At 38.0% G+C, this 19,712-nt stretch overlaps 3 protein-coding genes across 4 annotated transcripts; 2 read left to right on the top strand and 1 right to left on the bottom strand.

Moving 5' to 3' along the window:
- Window positions 1-931: 931 nt before the first annotated feature.
- Window positions 932-5,155, bottom strand: LOC111443554 (sodium/calcium exchanger NCL-like). Its single transcript, XM_023081411.1, has 7 exons — window positions 4,577-5,155; window positions 3,565-3,750; window positions 2,505-2,686; window positions 2,204-2,349; window positions 1,835-2,111; window positions 1,446-1,754; window positions 932-1,362 (listed from the first exon to the last, which is right to left on the bottom strand). The coding sequence occupies exons 1-7, from the start codon at window positions 4,971-4,973 to the stop codon at window positions 1,114-1,116; spliced, it is 1,746 nt and encodes a 581-aa protein (XP_022937179.1). The 5' UTR covers window positions 4,974-5,155; the 3' UTR covers window positions 932-1,113.
- A 5,055-nt stretch (window positions 5,156-10,210) lies between these two features.
- On the top strand, window positions 10,211-13,448 carry LOC111443368 (glutamate receptor 2.8-like). The gene is made up of 5 exons (XM_023081158.1): window positions 10,211-10,457; window positions 10,567-11,801; window positions 11,955-12,267; window positions 12,377-12,774; window positions 12,867-13,448. Exons 1-5 carry the CDS (start codon window positions 10,211-10,213, stop codon window positions 13,260-13,262), a joined length of 2,589 nt encoding a protein of 862 aa, XP_022936926.1. The 3' UTR covers window positions 13,263-13,448.
- Window positions 13,449-14,463: 1,015 nt separating this feature from the next.
- LOC111442540 (glutamate receptor 2.5-like) lies at window positions 14,464-19,462 on the top strand. Of its 2 annotated transcripts, XM_023079940.1 has the most exons (7): window positions 14,464-14,816; window positions 14,904-15,399; window positions 16,351-17,594; window positions 17,729-18,041; window positions 18,130-18,527; window positions 18,609-19,001; window positions 19,100-19,462. In XM_023079940.1, the coding sequence occupies exons 2-7, from the start codon at window positions 15,132-15,134 to the stop codon at window positions 19,127-19,129; spliced, it is 2,646 nt and encodes an 881-aa protein (XP_022935708.1). In that variant the 5' UTR covers window positions 14,464-14,816; window positions 14,904-15,131; the 3' UTR covers window positions 19,130-19,462. The 2 variants fall into 2 exon arrangements, with proteins under 2 accessions (XP_022935708.1, XP_022935707.1); XM_023079939.1 differs by having other exon boundaries at window positions 14,464-15,399.
- The last annotated feature ends 250 nt before the right edge of the window (window positions 19,463-19,712 follow it).

The following is a 19,712-nucleotide window of genomic DNA, read 5'->3' as shown; positions in this document are numbered from 1 at the left end:
CTCATAAAACCAGCGCTCTAACCAACTCAGCTACGAAACCTGGAATGATTTTTTAAAATTAATATTTAAATTAAAATAATATATTTATAAAATTATAAATAATATGTATATTAGGAGTTTATTAAATATTTATAAATCTTTCAAAAATAAAATATAATAGAACATTTATAAATTTAAAAAAATTAATTTGAGATCTAATAAATAATAAAATTGGTGAATTTTATATATCTTTATTTGATACTTTTTAAGAATGTTCCACAGACAGGATTTGGTGTTGCACACGATGCATATGCTACAATTCTCTTCTTGTCCATTTTGGTCTATTATGTATCATCGTCGTCAGCTTACGTGTCTGTTAGAGAGAGATTTCCACACCCTTATAACGAACGTTTCGTTCCACCGATGTGGGATCTCACAATCTACCTCTCTTGGGGCTCAATGTCTTCGCTGGCACACCGCTCGGTACTTGACTGTAATACCATTTGTAACAGTCTAGTCCACTACTAATAGATATTGTTCGCTTTAACCCATTACATATGATTTTTAAAATGTGTCTGTTACAGAGGTTCCACACCCATATAAGAAATATTTCATTCTCCCTCCAACCGATGTGGGGTCTCACATAACCTAGCTGGTCGCACAGCAAATAATGAAACACCTTCTTAAGACCTCTTGCTTTTGAATAAGAGAATCAAATAAACTGGCACATGCTTGTTGCATAGAACCTCCCCCTAAGTCCTATGGAGCCATCGAACAACCTCCCTTTAATCAAGGCTCGACTCCTTCTCTGGAGCCCAAACAAAGTACACCATAGAGCCTCCCTTAAGGCCTATGAAACCTTCGAATAGTCTCCTCTCAATTGAGACTCGGCTCCATATCTGGAGCCCTCGAACAAAGTAAACCCTTATACAGTTTCGTAAAGAGACTACTGCATAAATATTTGAACTTCTTTCTATTATTTATTTCCTGTAATCAGAAGCAAATAAAAGAGAGAGCAGAACAGTAGTTGTATTACATTACATTGCCTCAGCATGGAGAGTATGTGCAAAAACATCCGGAAATTTAAATGAACAAACCCCCTCCTGCATATATAACTCAAAAACACCACCTGATCTATGACCAACCAAATACATAATCAAGAACATAGACCAGCACCAGAGAGAGGGGGTAGAGAAGGAGAGCCACCAGAGCTGTCCACAGCGGGAACGCGGTTCGGAAGCTACCGAGAAGTCCCATTATAACCGTAACGACCAGAATGACCAGCACTTCCGACGAAAAGTTCCAAACCAATCCTCTCATATAAACAAGAGCCAAGAAGACTGATAGGCAAAGAACATTGTTCATTGTCACTGCTCCATATAGCTGCACCATCAAAAGCTTAGAGCTCAACCAGTCTTCCAAGTATGAGCAAAGAAATGAAATGTTGTGTGTAAAAGAGAACAAACCTCAGAAAATGTTAAAGAGGCAGTTTTTCGTTTGTCCCGGCTTGCGAAGATTATAGCAGAGACTGCTTCACTGGAATTGGTTGCTAATGGCAGAGCGATAAACGAAATAAAGAACGCCGGGATGTTAGTTGCATTGGAGAAGTTATGTACGACGTCGACCAACGGGTCGGCAAACGCAGCAGCAATGGCAGTTCCAAGTAACAAGAAGAGTATAGCTTTGATCAAGACCCCTTTGCCCCCCTCAACATCCTCTACGACCTCGTCGCTTTGTTCCCCGACATCCAACAAATCGTGCTCTCGCTTTGTTTCCTGTAGATACATTACGTCGCGTTTCAGAAAGCAACCTCAAAAGTTAAAAGGAAAACTGAGGCAACCCGGTTACGACGTACTTGATGAAAGTTATGCAGGAACTTCATTGTGTGAGGACCATCATCAGCTCGGCCAGTTCTTGAACCTTGTACTTGAGAAAGCCACTTAATGATTCCATTGCCAAACTCGGTAGCATCGACATGGGAATCACGAGAAGTATCGAAATCATTCAGTATTTTTTCAACAGCATCTTCGTGATCTAAGTCGAGCTCCTCGAACTGGATACCGACTATAAGCGCTCTCAGTTCAGAAGCTGAAAGACGTCCATCCTTGTTCTCATCGATTCTTGAGAATAGCCTGCCATTGTGTTTATTGAGCAAGTATCAGAATGTGATGAACTAGAAAAGCAATGATAAACACGAAGAATTGAACTTGTGGTTCCAACGAACTTGTCTATTATCTCTTTATCTGGCTCCCCATTTTCTGTGAGGAGTCTTCCAAGTGCTTGCTGTTTTAAATGTCTTAGAAGTCCAAATATAACATGTTTGTGCTTGACAAAGGCAAGTTTCCTCCTTTGAATCCATGGCTGGAAGACCTGCACAAAGGAGTAAGTTTGAAATGGTTAAACTCGAGATCATTTCAAAAGGTACTCTTAACCGGCTATATAACTTTTCGACTTGGGAAGATCAGAATAGCTGCCTGTTCGAGTTAGAGTTACGCATTTCGGTTTTTAAGAGTTAGAAAAAGCACCTGGTAAAGGCAATAGATAATGAACATTGAAATGGAGATTATAAGAGCAATCAACACTGCCAAGTGCCTTCCTGATGTTGAATTGAGCATTTGTGGAAGTTGAACTATTAAAAATGGAAAAACAGATATAACCATGATTCTGGCAGCATAGCTCGTCCAGATATCAGTGCTGACTCCAGATTCTGTCAAAGATGAAATTCCTATGTAAATTTATGCATCAACTATATGTATATGAAGAACAGACTGCAAGTGATGGAATAAGATTCCCTCTAAAAACAGAGGCATATATGAACATAAACAGACATCTTGGAATTTGGCGAAGGTATTTATACTGTGAGATCCCACGTTGGTTGGGGAGGAGAACGAAGTATTCTTTATAAAGGTGTGAAACCTCTCCCTAGCAGACGTGTTTTAAAAACTTTGAGGGGAAGCCCAAGGACAATATCGGTTAGTGGTAAGCTTGGGCTGTTACAAATGGTATCAGAGTCAGACACCGGGTGATGTGTTAGCGAGGAGGCTGAGCCCCGAAAGGGGGTGGACATGAGGCGTTGTGCCAGCAAGGACGATGGACCCCGAAGGAGGTGGATTGGGGGGTCCCACATCGATTGGAGAAGGGAACGAGTGCCAACGAGGACGCTGGGCCTCGAAGGAGGGTGGAATGTGAGATCCCACATCGGTTGGGGAGGAGAACGAAACATTCTTTATAAGGGTGTGGAAACCTCTCCCTAACAGACACGTTTTACAAAACTTGAAAGGAACCCAAAAGGGAAAGTCCAACCGATGTGGAGGACAATGAATCATTCTTTACAAGGGTGTGGAAATCTCTTCCTAACAGACACGTTTTAAAAACGTCGAGGAGATCATTCTCTACAAGGGTGTGGAAATCTCTTCCTAACAGACACGTTTTAAAAACGTCGAGGAGATCATTCTTTACAAGGGTGTGGAAATCTCTTCCTAACAGACACGTTTTAAAAACCTCGAGGAGAAACCCAAAAGAAAAAGCCTAAAGAGGATAATATCTACTGACGATGGGCTTGGCAACCAAGAGAAAATGACATACCAGTCAAGCTAAACCCTTTTGTATCCTGTGAGTCAATAGCAACCGAACCCTCAAGGTCACACTTCCCAACGATCACACATGTACCCCAGATCAGTGTAAGAAGCATAACAGTTGAGCCAGCTAGGAGGCCCATTCCAACGGAGACCTGGCTTTGTGCAACTTCAGCACTTCCTGCAAGTCCAGAAACTATAGAAAGGAGACAATTAGAGGGTTATCAGAAACCATGAACAGAGATAAAGAAACAGGAGAAACTAAATAAAGTATAAACGTTTCAACAAACAAAAGGACAACAGATATTAGAGGATGATCCATATTGAAAACAAGGGGAGGTGGCAATACTGAAATTTTGAAATGAATTGTGCCCAGTTTGGGAACTGATGGCTAAGCTTTCGAAAAGGTGTCAATCCAGGAAAAAGGAACGAGAATCGTTCCTGTTCTTGATGTTGAGGTCTAACCGACAAGTTTTATATCAAAGCAGCAACAATTGAGGTACGATGAAGTTGATATCAATCAATAGCCACAAAAGTAAGCAAACCCAAATACAATAAAGTAAAAGTGTAGAAGCAAATAGAACTTCAAGCAACGAACACTCAAACATTTATGAATCTTTTTGGGGTAAATTACCGAAACTTCTTTTGAAAAAGTAGCCAAGAGAAAACAAAAGAGAACCCACTATTTATGTTAGATTCTAATTCTATTTCCACTGCGTTTAAGAAATAGCCGATTCAATTTCTGCAATCAAACACTTCATGAATGGAAAACCAAAGTAAAATATAGATCTATCGTTTATTTTGCACTCCAAACATTTTGCTATCAAATCCCTACCCGATTTACTAATCCATATCGTCTTCGTCTGGATAGTAAAATCAGAACAACACATCAATTTCACTAATCAAACGATCGTATTCTCGACAAAACATATGAGCCAATCCATTTGATTACGCAGCACATTTCGATTATAGGTCAAAACCCATCTAAATGCAAAACAAAAAGTGTAAGAAGAAACAAATACCGAGAATCAGCATAGCATCAGGAAGAGCACCAAGCGCGGGAAGGAACAATCCCCCAACGATTCCAGGACCCAAAATCTCCAACAAGAGCTCGCTTCCAGCAGACAAGTATTTAGCAGCCAAGAACATCAAATACCCATAAACGATAATCAAAAACATATTCCCCAAAACAGAGGTGGTACAGGGGAGAAACCCATAAGACTGCTCGCAAGCTTCCTCCGGTGCCGAGTTTGAAGGAAGCGTATTGAGGCGCAGATAAGAGGGTTCCTGCAAGTCATTAACGCCATCGGAAACCAGATCGGAGGAGGAAGAAATGGAAGCGAATCGAGAGCTGTGGGATTGGACACAAAGGATGAGGAAACAGAGGAGGAAGACGAGATGCAGAGGAGTTCTGGACATGATTTTGAGGCAAAATCCGGAACTCCAGCGAGAGAGATGAAGTGGGTATGGGGAAGAATTTGGTGGGTGTGGCTTAAAAAGAAGGATTGGTTGGGACAGAGAGAGATTGAGACTCAAAATTGTTGGGCTCAGCGTTGCAACCGCGTCTCTTACAACGCTCAGAAGCCGATCCCTTCTATAAGGAAGATGAATGACTTTTAATTATACACACTCAAAATTATCTGTTTTTCTTTTTGTTATAAAAACTAAAAATTCAACCAATAAATAATAATTTTAATAATTTTAGTCATAGAGAATAAAACTTTTAACTCCAATCAGATACATGCTAGGCTAACAGATATTGTCTTTTTTGTGCTTTCCCTACTTTCCCTTCCAGATTTCCGCTTAAGGATTTAAAAAACTTTCCTCTGTTTGTTCTCCTCCCCCAACCAATGTGGGAGGTCACAATCTTCCCCTTTTGGGACTCAAGGTCCTCGTTGGTACTCTTTTCTTCCTCCAATCGATGTGGGACCGCCCCACCAAATCCACCCCTCTTTGGGGCCCAACGTTCTTACTGGCACACCGCCTCGTGTTTACCCCCTTCGGGGAACAACGAGAAGGCTGGCACATCGACCAGTGTCTGGCTCTAATACCATTTGTAACACCATAGATCCACCACTAGCAGATATTGTCCTATTTGAGCTTTCCCCTTCGAACTTCCCCTTAAGGCTTTAAAACGCGTCTGGTAGGAGAAGGTTTCCACGCCCTTATAAATGGTGGTTTGTTCTCCTCCCCAACCAATGTGGGACATAACAGTAGATGCTTCATTTTTTAATAATATAAGATAAGATTTTTCCATATTTGGCGTTGTTAAAAAAGAAACGGTATAGTTTTGCAGGGGTGCATTGAAGACGATGATAAGGACACAAGGGCAAAAGTGGAATTTCACAAAATAATATAGCAAAATAAAACAAAATAAATAACTAAAGTTTAGAAAATATTTAAATGAAAAATAATAATAATAAAAAGGGTTTGAAAAAATCTCCATTCTCATATTATATGCTTTTTATTACATTAGAAGAAACCGTTATATAGAAAAGGACATGATGTGACACTAAAGTTCCTATAAATGTTGACAATAAATATATATATATTAATATATATTAATTTCAATTATTGTAATTTAGAATAACCAATTTTAATAACTATCTTTAAATAATTAATTATACATTTTGAATTTTAAAAATAGAATATAATTAATTTATCTCACTGTTTCAATATTACATATATTTATTTTAATTTATTATCATTTATCCTCTTAATTGAAAAAAATAATAATCATATTTAAAAAAAACACAAAAAGGAAAAGAAAATAAAAATAAAGATTGAAAAAAGAAAAAATAGATGGAATAATAATAACAGAAACAAAAAAACGAAACATGGACCAAGCATCCCTTTACAACATCGTCACTAGCTTTTGTACCATCTCGATAACTCGATATATTTACATATTTTATCTTTAAATGAGACGTAAGAATAACTATAACTTTTTTTTTTAAAAAGAATTATATTTTATTTATGATTGTTAAATATTCTAGGGATAATAAAGAATCATTATTTACTTATTTATTACTTTGGAGACTATTTCAAAGAATTTGAAATTTTATATTTATTTATTTATTTATTTGAAAGGGAGTGTTTGAAATTTGTTATAAAAAAAAGTGGAATAGTTGACTATTCCTTTTTGTCGCTAATTTCTTGGATTTTGTTTTTCCTTTAAATTCTGTATTAATTAATAAACATAAATAAAAATCTTTTAGTTAATTTTAATATTGACCGAAAATTAATTTAATTAATTAATAAAAAATAATATTTAAATAGGAAAATAATTGGAAGGGATCCTTAAAAGGGGTTATTTCCACGTCATGAATAAAATAAGTCAACATATTAAATACATTGAAATCGGTTCACATTGCTTTATCATGAAAAAAAAAAAGTTTTTGTCCACGTGGAAATTAAATTGCAAATTGAGGATTATATGACCCTTAATTTATGCTTATGGGTGGTGGACACGTCAGATACAAGTGGACACGAGAGCTTTTATTAGGATTTTGTCTTTATAAATGATAATGACTCAGCCTCTGACGTGGCAGCAAGTTATAGGGACAAGTCTTATTGGAGGATGTCGGCAATGGAAACACAAGGCTTGAAAGGTCAAAGATTTATCTAAAAATAAAATCTTATTTTTTTACAACCTAACATCCTTGGCTTTTTCTTATTTAAAAAAATTGAAAAGGAATATTTTTTTTAGGTTATTAATAAATAATTTTTAAATTATTTTTTAAAATAATTTAGTCGCAAAGACTATTATTTAATAAATTTGATTAATTTCATCCAACTTATTGAAATTTTTATGAATTTAGTTGTTTTTGTATATTCTCATTCAACTTGAATTAAATAAATATGAATATATTGTTAATTTTATTTTATATTCTACGATAAAATTATGTATGCATGTATTTATTTGTTCTAATTATTTTTGTATTATTTATTTTAATTATTTTTTTTATTATTTTATTCCGACTAATATAAATAAATATTTGAAAATAAATAAATAAATATATATATATTCGATGGCATTATTATTATTATTATTATTATTATTATTATTATTTGAGTTCATTATTGTTTGTAGGTGGTTGCCATCTCATTTATGGCCATCAATGCCAACGTGTAACTAAAGTCGTTGGAAATATTATAATAATATGGACTTAGTTGGAATTTTATTTTTTTTTCAATTTAAATTAAATTAGTTCATATCATGGGGTACATGATTAGGCTTCATTAAAGGATTTTTTTGGACCAACACTAAAGTTCTGGTTGTTTGGATTGGTAACCCAATGCAACCCAACTGTAAAATTTTCACAACCCAACCTAACCCTTTGTTTTTGGGGTTGGGTTCGAGTTGTGAAATAATGTAGGGCTGAGTGGAGAAGTTTGATGACAAACATAGAACGAAAAAGTCCAATGGAAGTGGAACAGAGCACCAAATGGAGAAACAGTCGGTGACGACGTTTGACGAGAAACATGAAAATGAGGTTGAGCGAAGAAATGGGAACTAAGAAGAGAGTCCAATAGAGAAATAAAGTGGTGAGCGACGTCGACATTCAATGACACACATAAACGAGACAAGAGTGAGATGAGAACTGAGAAGTCGAATGACTACACACAAAGAGAGTTGAGAGAAGTTGAACCACGAACAATGAAGACAAACATTGTGATGTGAGTGTGTGAGACCGTAAGTACAAGAGTCAAGACTTCACTTCAGTTACCCAGTTACCCTTTAGGTCGAAGACGAACACTGTGTGAGACTACAAGACAGAGCAGAGAGAGTGAAAGAGGTAGTCTGTAGAGTGCAGACACATTAGGGGGGGCAAGGCCAGATGCATACGATGATTCACGAGTTTGGGCTACGTGGGTTTGAACCTATTTTATTATTACTTTTTTTTTGTATTAAGATTTTCGAATTAGGTCGGGTTGACCCAATAATTTAAATTTTGAACCCGAACTCAACCAAAATTTGAAAATCCTTTTAAATCCAACCTAACTTTTATATTTTGGGTTCGAGATTTTCCTTTAATAATTTAAACAACTATGTTTTAAATAAATTATAAAAAAAAATCCTTTACTATAACCATTAATGGGCCTGCAATTTCAGGCCCACTAATCCAACCTAGGCTTTGATGTGGTGGTTCTCCCCCTCTCCCTTTGATTAGTAAAGATTTTGGTATAATTAGTTCTACCATTCTATATTATAATTGGGTCGGGTTGGGTTGACCCGACACTGAATCTATACCCAACCTGAATTGGATCGAGTCCTAAAAAATCCAACCCAACCCTTATAATTCAGGATGGATCGGGTCAGTTTCTCGAACTCATATACACCCCTAATTTGGTACAAAGACTAAGTCGTAAAGTCTTACTCAAAATAGAAACAAATCTGCCATAGTCACAATTACGAACCAGTCTTGTAATTTGTATGACAACAAAATGGTGTTCCGACAAAGACAAACACGACAAGAACTTTCTGTCTTAACAGTAATTTGTACCTTAATATTTTAAAACGTCAATCTCTTTTGTGTTGATTTTTAGATGTCTTCAAATTTCAAATTTTATGATATTAATTGGAATAATGCTGTATTTGTTAATCTATAATTATAATTAAAATATTATATTATAGATCAAAACTAATACATATAATTAACTTATGAATTTTATCTCAAATATGTTACACATTTTTTTTAAAAATTTTGATTATGAAATTATTTGTAATGATTTGATTTTCTCATTTTGATCCTTATCAAATATTATAAAAAAATAAAAAATAAAATTATACGAGAGTTTATGATCAAAATGGACAAAAATAGACTAGATAATTTAATTTTGATTTTTTTTTTAATTATATGAAAACGTAGTCTTCTATTGGTCTAATGAAATTTGGAAGACCAATTCAAAGTAAGAGAAGGGTAAGGAATTTCGTGAAAGCTTACCATCACTTTCTAGGAGGGAAGCAAACTAGAGCGTGTGCCGCCAAATGCTTTGCAAATTCTCTTTGAATTATCACCACACACTTTGGAAGACTGATTCCTCCATGACTCATGACCCGGAAGGGGAGTTTTCTGCTTTTGAATTCTACTCATCTTCGAACGTTTTTGTATTGATCTGAGATTGCATTGCCAAATTGGTAATCTGTGTTTGATTCATGTTAATCGCAGTACTTTAATGGCGAAGAAAAACAGAGTCAGTGAAGAAATGTTTAAGAACAGGAATTTAAAGTCGTTTCGAGGAAAAAAATGTTGGGTTTAGGGTTTTAATCTATTTGCTTCCATATATTCTCATTGTTCCATGTTTATGGATTGTACACATAGGAAACGGCTGGCTCTGATTTGTGTTTGTGTTCTTGAAGAATTAGAAATTAAAAGGGTCTGAATATTTGTAATGATAGTCCCAAACTTTATGAAATTATTGAACTCTTCCATGGTGGTTGGAATTGGAATTAATGAAACTTGGTTGTCAGGATTTATTGCATGTTCTTGTGGACAGAGTCAATGCTTGAAGTCTTGGAATTTTGTGGACAATTGGATTCTTAGAGTGAAAAAAGAGAAGTTTAAAGAGATGGTAGGGGTTTATTGCTACACTATATATATTGGGAGGGAGAGAGCGAAGCCTTTGGCTTGTGCCTATCATTCTCATAAGAAATGGGAAAGCTTCACTTTCTGTTTTCTTTCTTGTTGTTTGCTGCCATGGTTTATGGAAGGCATGAAACAATGGTTGATGGTAAACAGGGCAGGATAGGAGCCATTGTAGACATGAGTTCTAGGATTGGTAAGGAAGAGATTTTAGCTATGCAGATGGCTATAGAGGATTTTAACTCCTTGAGCAATCGAAATTTCAGTCTCGTCGTTAGAGATTCCAGAAGTGATCCCAATCTAGCAGCTCTAGCTGGTGAGAGTTCTTATTTCTGTTCATATCAATTTAAGCTTCCAGCTACTTTCTATCATTAAACAGAGTTTATCATCTAAACACAATCTAAAATGAACTATTGAATTTGCAGCTAAAGATCTCATCAGTATGCAACGAGTTCAGGTTCTTATAGGGCCCCAAACCTGGGAAGTGGCATCCGTAGTTTCTGAGGTTGGAAATGAGGAGCAGATTCCGGTATTAGCGTTAGCTAACGAAATACCGAAGTGGGCAAACGAGAGGTTCAAATTCTTGGTCCAAGCTTCCCCCTCCCAGTTAAATCAAATGAGAGCTATAGCTGGTATCATCGGTTCATGGGATTGGCGCCTAGTCAATGTTATATATGAAGATAGTGATTTCTCAACCACTGAAATATTTCCTCATCTTGTACATGCCCTCAAAGACGTAGGAGCTGAAGTAAGTGAATTTGTTGGTCTCTCACAATTTGATTCTGATTTATTCACCAAAGAATTGGAGAGGCTAAGAAGAGGGTCTAGCAGAATTTTTGTAGTTCATTTGCCATTCAAGTTGGCACTGCGTTTATTCGAGACAGCAAAAGAGATGGGAATGATGGGAAAGGACTATGTATGGATCACCACCGATACTTTCACAAGCCTTGCACATTCTTTCAATGTTTCTATCAACTCTGTACTACAAGGAGTTGTTGGAGTCAAGAGCTACTTCCCAGAAAGAAATCCTCGATATCATGACTTTTATCTTCGGTTTTGTCGAAGGTTTAGATTAGAGCATTTTGATGAGGACAACAACGAGCCCGGTATCTTTGCAGTACAGGCTTATGATGCTGCAACGACAGCAGCTATGGCAATGAGTGAAATCCAAGAAAAGGGCAATGATCACTTGTTAGAAAAAATAGAGCTCACTGACTTTCAAGGACTCGGTGGAAAGATTCAGTTTAAGGACAGAAAATTGGCCCCAGCTGATACTTTTCAGATTATCAATACCTTGGGAAGGAGTTATATGGAACTAGGCTTCTGGTCTGATACATTAGGATTCTCGCAAGAGTTGAGGGAAAATTCGTCTTCTAGCTCGTCGATGAAGGATCTTAGCCAAGTGTTTTGGCCAGGTGGATCTTCTGAAACTCCAAAGGGATGGGTCGTACCAACAGATGCCAATCCATTGAGAATTGGGGTGCCAACTGGTTCCATGTTCAAACAGTATGTACAAGTGGAAGAAGATCATAAGGCCTTCAATGGACTTGCAGTTGATCTGTTTAAAGAAACATTAGGCATCCTGCACGCCCCTCCGTCGTACCAGTTCTATCATTTCGATGGCTCATATGATGATTTGGTGAATCAAATCTACTTAAAGGTAAGGAAAAACTGCAAGAACAACTTGCCTTTCTTTGCATGCTTATAAGAGTTTCTAAACAAAGCAGCCATAACTTAATAGAAGATTTTTCTATTTTATAGTTGCGTTACACATAATACTAACAATCTTTCCTTATTCTGCTTGTCTATGAAGAACTTTGATGCAGCTATAGGTGATATCGCCATAATATCACGACGCTATGAACATGCCGAGTTTACACATCCTTACTCTGAAGCAGGACTGGTGATGATAGTTCCTACCACAAATGACACAAGCAACAAATCATTGTTGTTCACAAAGCCCTTTACTGTGACCATGTGGATTCTAATTGCTGTGGTAACCGTCTACAATGGCTTTGTCGTGTGGTTCATAGAACGAGGTCACTATCCTGAACATGATGGTTCAATGCTTGATGAAGCTGGAGCCATGTTTTTCTCATCCTTCACCACTCTCTTCTCCTTGCACGGTAACTAACACAACTGATGAGTTTTCTTGTCATTCTTGCTTCTCCATTTGGAAAAAATAAAACAAAACAGATAATCTAACATTGTTTTGGCTGATTTTCTTGACAAAAGGCAATAGGCTGCACAGTAACTTATCACGGATGGCTATGGTGGCGTGGCTATTCATGGCACTTGTGGTAACTCAGACATACACAGCTAATCTTGCTAGCATGCTCACTGTTCAAAAGTTCAAGGCGACTATATCGGACATTGAGACTCTCCAGAAAATGAATGCATATGTGGGAAACGGCAGAGGAACCTTTGTCAAAAGGTATTTGGAAGAAGTTTTGAAGTTTCCTACCAAAACTATAAAAAACTACACTGCCCAAAACGATTTAGCTGAGGCTCTCAGAAACCAGGAGATAGCAGCTGCATTTCTTGAAGTCCCTTATGCAAAACTATTCCTCGCAAGATTTTGCAATGAATTCATGATTTCTGGACCAACCTACCATGTTGGAGGATTTGGATTTGTAAGATATATTGCTTCTACGTTTGCCTTGCATCTCATTTAATCCTCTGTTCTCTAGATTAACTTACGTTCTTGCTTCGCGACGTCTTGCAGGCGTTTCGGAGAGGCTCTCCGCTGTTACACGACGTTAACAAAGCACTGCTTAAGGTATTTGAAAGTGGGAAGTATAGAGAGCTGGAAGAAAGCATGATTGCTAGGGAGAAATGTGAGGATAGGGAAGCCAAAGTGAAAAGTTCAAGCCTCAGCCCCAACAGCTTCTTTTTACTATTTGTATTGAGTGGAGGAGTATCAACATTAGCATTGACATTGTACACTATCAGTGTTCATAAATCATTTCTTCAACAGACCGTTCTTTGGAGGTTAATGTTAGCTGTAATCAAGAACTGGGGAAATCACAGGAGGGAATTTTCTCGACAACCAAACGACGTGCTGCTAACCGTCCCAAAGATCTTCCCAAACGCCACAAACCTGCAAATTCAGGTCCAGTAAACTGTATATGGTTCAGTTTTGTTTTAAGTAGAATTATGGCTAGAAGAAGAGTAGGTAGCTTTAGTGGGAAATATGGAAAACCTTGTAGATTATTAACAATTTTTCATAGGTTGATATGTAAAAATTTATTCTTTGATCTGATCCAATGAACAGCTCACACATCCCTTGGGGTTTTAGTTTTATGAATCACTTTAGTATGAACCTAGAAGGTTCAAATTCTTATATTCCTTTGTAGCTATTTAGTTGGATAAGTAATATGAGAGATTTATTCGGTCCTAATGAAATCTTCTCATCTGTGTGGACAAGGAACAAGATTTTAAACCTTAATATCTCGACCACGACTGGGTCAAATTGTACTATTTTTTTTAGTTCAACTTGTATTTTATGAATTTGTGGATCACCTATGTCCATTTTCCCCATTACCACGTCAAATTCATTACTATTCCATAGAAAATTATTGTTGTGTCGATATTCGTTTAACATATAATTCAATCAGACTTTGAATTTTTAAATTCTAGACTACGAGGCGTAATTTTAAAATATAGCCAACAAGAAATTTCTCTGACCGAAGAATAAGGGGAGGATTAGACAAACCTTTCCTAAACCCGAATCGGTGGGAAAAGAAGTTAGGGTGTCTAGGGAATAGACAGAAGTACCACATTTGTCTAAGCTTGAACAAACTCGACCTTAGTAAATTGACGGTCAGTAGTGTAAGTTGAGGAATATCAGTAGTGTAAGTTGAGGAAGAGCTATGAAGCATTGAGCTAGGCTGAATTTGAGGAGACCAAGACCTAAAGAGAACATGTACAGGAGCGTGTAAGTTGAGGAAGAGCTATGAAGCATTGAGCTAGGCTGAATTTGAGGAGACCAAGACCTAAAGAGAACATGTACAGGAGCATGTCCCGTGCCCCATACGTAACCGAGTGGTGGCATTGCTAACAAATTGCTAGTTTTTTTCGAGAATAAGGTGGAGCTAAAGATAACTTGTCTAGTAGGCTATTCTAATTTGTTTATGATAGAACTATTGCAGTGTATTTTTATTCCGAATACAGCTTTACATCACATGGGTAAAAAGTGTTATTCTTAATAAAAGTTTTTATGTGATTTTTGGAGAAAAAAAAGTTTAATTATTCTTTAAGATAAAATATTTTTAAATTTCTTGTTCATAATTAAGACCAAGTCTCAAGAGCATTGACGAAAAACTGGCGATACAAGAACGGAATTAAATGCCCAAAATAATTCCTCAAACTCTGGCGAAGTCCAAAGGAGAAATCTACGAAAACCCTTCAAGAAATTTGAAAAAAAAAATGGAGTAAGCTTGAAAGATTCAACTTACCCATTTGAATATTACGAACAACCTTCAGAGATTCTCGTCCATGGCGATGACTCGCGACCAGGAAAGTCAATCGTTTATTAATTATTTATTCACTCTTGCCTCTATTTCATCTTTGAATATTGTTCATCTTCTTTCTGATGTTTCCTTCCTTTTCCCCTCATTTATATCTTCTAATGCTTGTGCTCTGTATTGAATCTGAGATGGAGATCACAAAATGGGTAACCTCTGTTTCTAATGGAATTTCTGATTTGAATCCATTTTCTCATTTCTTTTTGTTCATTGAGTTGTTTGAATGAATGGCGTAGATTGTATCATTGTGCTGTCTGAACACTATATTGACCAAAGTGCTATCAAATAATCAATGCCTTTTCATTGTTCTTAGAATTTAAAGGGGATTTTCAAGCTTCCTCCACTCATTATTCTAGTTTGAGTCAAGAACCCTCTGAAGTTAGTGAGCCAAACATGTATTGTTCTTATTAGTTGGCTTACAAGATATGAAGAAAAAGAACAGGGGGCTTATGTCTTTATGAAAAATGGGACAGTTCCCTGCTCTGTTTTCTTTCTTCTTGGTTGCTTTGGTAGTTTCTTGGGGGCATGAAACTGAAGGGAACATGAACTTGACGATGGATGATAGTGGGAAGGGCAGAATTGGGGTCATTGTAGACGAGAGTTCTAGGATTGGTAAGGAAGAGATTTTGGCTATGCAGATGGCTGTTGAAGATTTGAACTCCTCCAGGAATCAGAGCTTTAGTCTTGTTATCAGAGACTACAAAAGTGCTCCCAATCTTGCAGCTCTTGCAGGTAAGAGTTTAGATTTCTTCTTTAATCTTAATTGAATGTGTAACGGTTCACGTCCACCGCTAGTAGATATTGTCCTCTTTGGGTTTTCCCTACCTGACTTCCCTTTAAGGTTTTTAAAACGCATATGATAGGGAGAGTTTTCTACGCCCTTACAAAGAATGTTTCGTTCTCTTCCCCAACCATATGGGATCTCACAATCTACTCCTCATTCGGGGCCCAGTGTCCTTGCTGACACTTGTTCACTGATGTGGGATCTCACAATCCACTCTCTTCGAGGCCTAGTGTCCTCGTTGACACTCGTTCCCTTCTCCAATCGATGTGGGACTTCCCAATCCACCCCATTCGGGGCCCAGCGTCCTTGGTGGCACACCGCCTCGTGTCCACCCCCATTTGGGGCTTAGCCTCCTCATTGGCACATCACCCAATGCTTGACTCTGATACCATTTGTAACAGCCCAAGTCCACTACTAATAGATATTGTTCTCTATAGGCCTTTCGCTCAAGGTTTTTAAAACACGTCTGCTAGAGAGAGATTTCCACAGCCTTATAAAGAATGTTTAGTTCTCTTCCCCAACCACGTGGGATCTCACAATCCACCCCCCTTCAGGGCTTAGCTCCTCACTGACATATCGCCCATTTTCTAGTTCTGATACCATTTGCCCAAGCCCACCGCTAGCAGATATTGTCTTCTTTGTGCTTTCCCTTCCAGACTTTCCCTCAAGGTTTTTAAAACGCGTCTGCTAGGGAGAGGTTTTCACACTCTTATAAAGAATCTTTCGTTCTCCTCCTCAACCGATGTGGGATCTCACAAAATGCCTTCTTGTTCGTATCCATCGAACTAATGAAGTATGAAGATTCCCGTTCGTTCGCTTTGGTTTACTCCAACTACTTCCTATGCTTCAAAGTGAGTTTATAACTTCAGCACAATCTAACCAAGTTGTTGAACTTGCAGCTAAAGAACTCATCAGTATGCAACGAGTTCAGGTTCTTATAGGACCTCAAACCTGGGAAGCGACATCCATAGTTTCCGAGGTCGAAAATGAGAAGCAGACTCCGGTTCTAACATTAGCTAATGAAATACCAAAGTGGGCAAATGAGAGGTTCAAATTCTTGGTCCAAGCTTCCCCCTCCCAGTTAAATCAAATGAGAGCTATAGCTGGTATCATCGGTTCATGGGATTGGCACCTAGTCAATGTTATATATGAAGATAGAGATTTCTCAACCACTGAAATATTTCCTCATCTTGTTCATGCCCTCAAAGACGTAGGAGCTGAAGTAAGTGAATTTGTTAGTCTCTCACAATTTGATTCTGATTTATTCACCAAAGAATTGGAGAGGCTAAGAAGAGGGTCAAGCAGAGTTTTTGTAGTTCATTTGCCATTCAAGTTGGCACTGCGTCTATTTGAGATAGCAAAAGAGATGGGAATGATGGGAAATGGCTACGTTTGGATCACTACTGATTCTTTCACAAGCCTTGCACATTCTTTCAATGCTTCTATCTTCTCTGTATTACAAGGAGTTGTTGGAGTCAAACGCTTCTTCCCTGGAGACAAGCCTCCATTTCATGAGTTTCATCTTCGGTTCCGAAGACGGTTTAGATTAGAGCATTCTGATGAGGACGAGCACGAGCCCGGTATCTATGCAGTACAGGCTTATGATGCTGCAACGACAGCAGCTATGGCAATGAGTGAAATCCAAGAAAAGGGTAATGCCTTGTTGGAACAAATAAAGCTCACTGCCTTTCAAGGACTCAGTGGAATGATTCAGTTCAAGGACAGAAAGTTAGCCCCAGCTGATACATTTCAGATTATCAATATCATGGGAAGGGGTTATAGGGAACTCGGCTTCTGGTCTGATAAATCAGGGTTCTCACGAGAGTTGAGGGAAAATTCGTCGTCTAACTCGTCGATGAAGGATCTTAGCCAAGTGTTTTGGCCGGGTGGTTCTTCGGAAACTCCAAAGGGATGGGTTGTACCAACAGATGCCAATCCATTGAGAATTGGGGTGCCAACTGGTTCCATGTTCAAACAGTATGTACAAGTGGAAGAAGATCCTAAGGGAAACAATTTAACCTTCACTGGACTTGCAATTGATCTGTTTAAAGAAACCATACACAGCCTGCACGTCCCTCCGTCGTACGAGTTCTATCGTTTCAATGGCTCATATGATGATTTGGTGAATGAAATCTACTTAAAGGTAAGGAAAAACTACAAGAACATCTTGCCTTTCTTTGCATGCATATGAAGAACTTCGATGTTCAAACAGTATGTACAGATTGTTAGCTGGTTTCTCCTACTAACAATCTCTCCTTATTCTGCTTGTCTATGAAGAACTTCGATGCAGCTGTCGGTGATATCGCCATAATATCACGACGCTACGAACACGCCGACTTTACACATCCTTACTCTGAAGCAGGACTGGTGATGATAGTTCCTACCAGAAAAGACAAAAGCAACAAATCATTGTTGTTCACAAAGCCCTTTACATTAACCATGTGGATTGCAATTGCTATGATAAATGCCTACAATGGCTTTGTAGTCTGGTTCATAGAACGAAGTCGCTATCCATGTCATGACGGTTCGATGTTTAATCACGCTGGCACCATGCTTTGCTCATCCTTCACGACTCTCTTCTCACTACATGGTACACAGCTAACAAGTGTTTGTTCTGCATTTGTGGGGGAAAACATATAATCTAACACATCATATTGGCTTGTTTTTGTTTACCAAAGGTAACATGCTTCATAGTAACCTGTCACGGATGACCATGGTGGTTTGGTTGTTTATGGCGCTCGTGATAACTCAAATATATACCGCAAATCTTACAAGCATGCTCACTATTCAAAGACTCGAACCGACTATATCGAATATCGAAACGCTCCAAAGGGCAAACGCTTTAGTCGGATATGGTAAAGGATCCTTTGTCAAAAGATATTTGGAAGAAGTTTTACACTTCCGACCTGAAAACATAAAGAACTACTCCACACCTGAAGATCTTGCTGAAGCTCTCAGAAACCAGGAGATATCAGCTGCTTTTCTTGAAGTCCCTTTTGTGAAAATATTCCTTGCAAGATTTTGCAGGGAGTTCATGATTTCTGGGCCAACCTACAAAGTTGGAGGATTTGGATTTGTATGTCATTGTTGCTGCTATTCCCTTGTTTTTCATATCATATGTAAATACTCTGAACTTTGCTGTCGTGCTGTCGTGCAGGCGTTTCCACGAGGCTCGCCGTTGTTAACGGATATCAACGAAGCATTGCTTAAGGTATCTGAAACTGGGAAGTTCAAAGCTTTGGAAGATAGCATGATTGGTAATGAGACATGTGAGGATGATGATGCAAAGGAGGAAGGTTCACGCCTCAGCTCCAACAGCTTCTTTATACTGTTTGTATTGAGTGGAGGAGTATCAACAGTAGCTCTCACATTGTTCATCTTTAATGCCCATAGCTCTAGTTTTCATCAGAACGCTATCTGGAGATTAATGATAGCTGTAATGAGACACTGGGGAGAGCATAGGAGGTCGCCTTCTCGACGAGTATGCGACGAACTGCAAACGACGACTGTCTCGTATAACTTCGCACACAACACGAACTTGCGAATTCAGGTCTAGAAAACAATGAGATCTTTCTTTCACATTTTTTTCCATCAAGAATGTTTAAATTCTTAGACTCCTGAATTTGGAGTATCTTGGGGAAAGCATAGGAGGCTGTCTTCTTGACGAGTAAGCGATGAACCGCAATCGACGACTGTCTTGAATAACTTCGCACACGACACACTTGTGAATTCGGGTCTAGAAAATTGTGATACCTGATGCAAATAATGTACAGATGAGGGAGCTGTAAAGGGAAGCTTGGGAAATCAGACAAAGTCTTAGATTAGAATGTAAAAATTCAATGTCTTAGCCTAAGAACATGTCTCTGTCTTTTAGATTCATACTGACATGTTCTGACATTTAGACTATCGAGAGATTAACGATTGTTGAGTATCAATCTTTTGCATCTCCGTCTTGTGAAATACTTTCTGTAACTTCCCATACATTCAATATCGAATTGTAACTTGTTGTTCGATAACATTTTATCCTCGAATTTATGAGTAGTTGCCGAAACATATCTCGCTATTGTTTCATTTTGGTTTTCTTCTTCTTCTCTATCGATCCTCAAAGATCAATTGAATATACGAATCGATGACTATTCCATAAGGTGATATGACGAGGTTGTAAGTGCATAACACCCTGAAGTTCAAGAGTATACACTCTCTTGTCATATGGCTCTGTCCTGGTATTAGAACCTCCCATTTCCTTTGACCAACGGGTCCT

The sequence above is a fragment of the Cucurbita moschata genome, unplaced genomic scaffold, assembly GCF_002738365.1.
Source record: "Cucurbita moschata cultivar Rifu unplaced genomic scaffold, Cmos_1.0 Cmo_Scf00005, whole genome shotgun sequence".
In the NCBI taxonomy this organism is placed as follows: Eukaryota; Viridiplantae; Streptophyta; class Magnoliopsida; order Cucurbitales; family Cucurbitaceae; genus Cucurbita; species Cucurbita moschata.
Note: the sequence above shows the minus strand (reverse complement) of the source record. Positions and strands in the feature narration are given on the sequence as shown.

Coding starts and splice junctions, on each gene's coding strand:
- LOC111443368 (XM_023081158.1), top strand. CDS start 10,211: ATGGGAAAGCTTCACTTTCTGTTTTCTTTCTTGTTGTTTGCTGCCATG. Junction 10,458..10,566: donor CAATCTAGCAGCTCTAGCTG/GTGAGAGTTCTT, acceptor TTGAATTTGCAG/CTAAAGATCTCATCAGTATG. Junction 12,268..12,376: donor CACTCTCTTCTCCTTGCACG/GTAACTAACACA, acceptor TCTTGACAAAAG/GCAATAGGCTGCACAGTAAC.
- LOC111442540 (XM_023079940.1), top strand. CDS start 15,132: ATGGGACAGTTCCCTGCTCTGTTTTCTTTCTTCTTGGTTGCTTTGGTA. Junction 15,400..16,350: donor CAATCTTGCAGCTCTTGCAG/GTAAGAGTTTAG, acceptor TTGAACTTGCAG/CTAAAGAACTCATCAGTATG. Junction 18,528..18,608: donor AAGTTGGAGGATTTGGATTT/GTATGTCATTGT, acceptor GCTGTCGTGCAG/GCGTTTCCACGAGGCTCGCC.
- LOC111443554 (XM_023081411.1), bottom strand. CDS start 4,973: ATGTCCAGAACTCCTCTGCATCTCGTCTTCCTCCTCTGTTTCCTCATC. Junction 2,350..2,504: donor TTATCTATTGCCTTTACCAG/GTGCTTTTTCTA, acceptor TCCTTTGTGCAG/GTCTTCCAGCCATGGATTCA. Junction 1,363..1,445: donor CCTCTTTAACATTTTCTGAG/GTTTGTTCTCTT, acceptor TTGATGGTGCAG/CTATATGGAGCAGTGACAAT.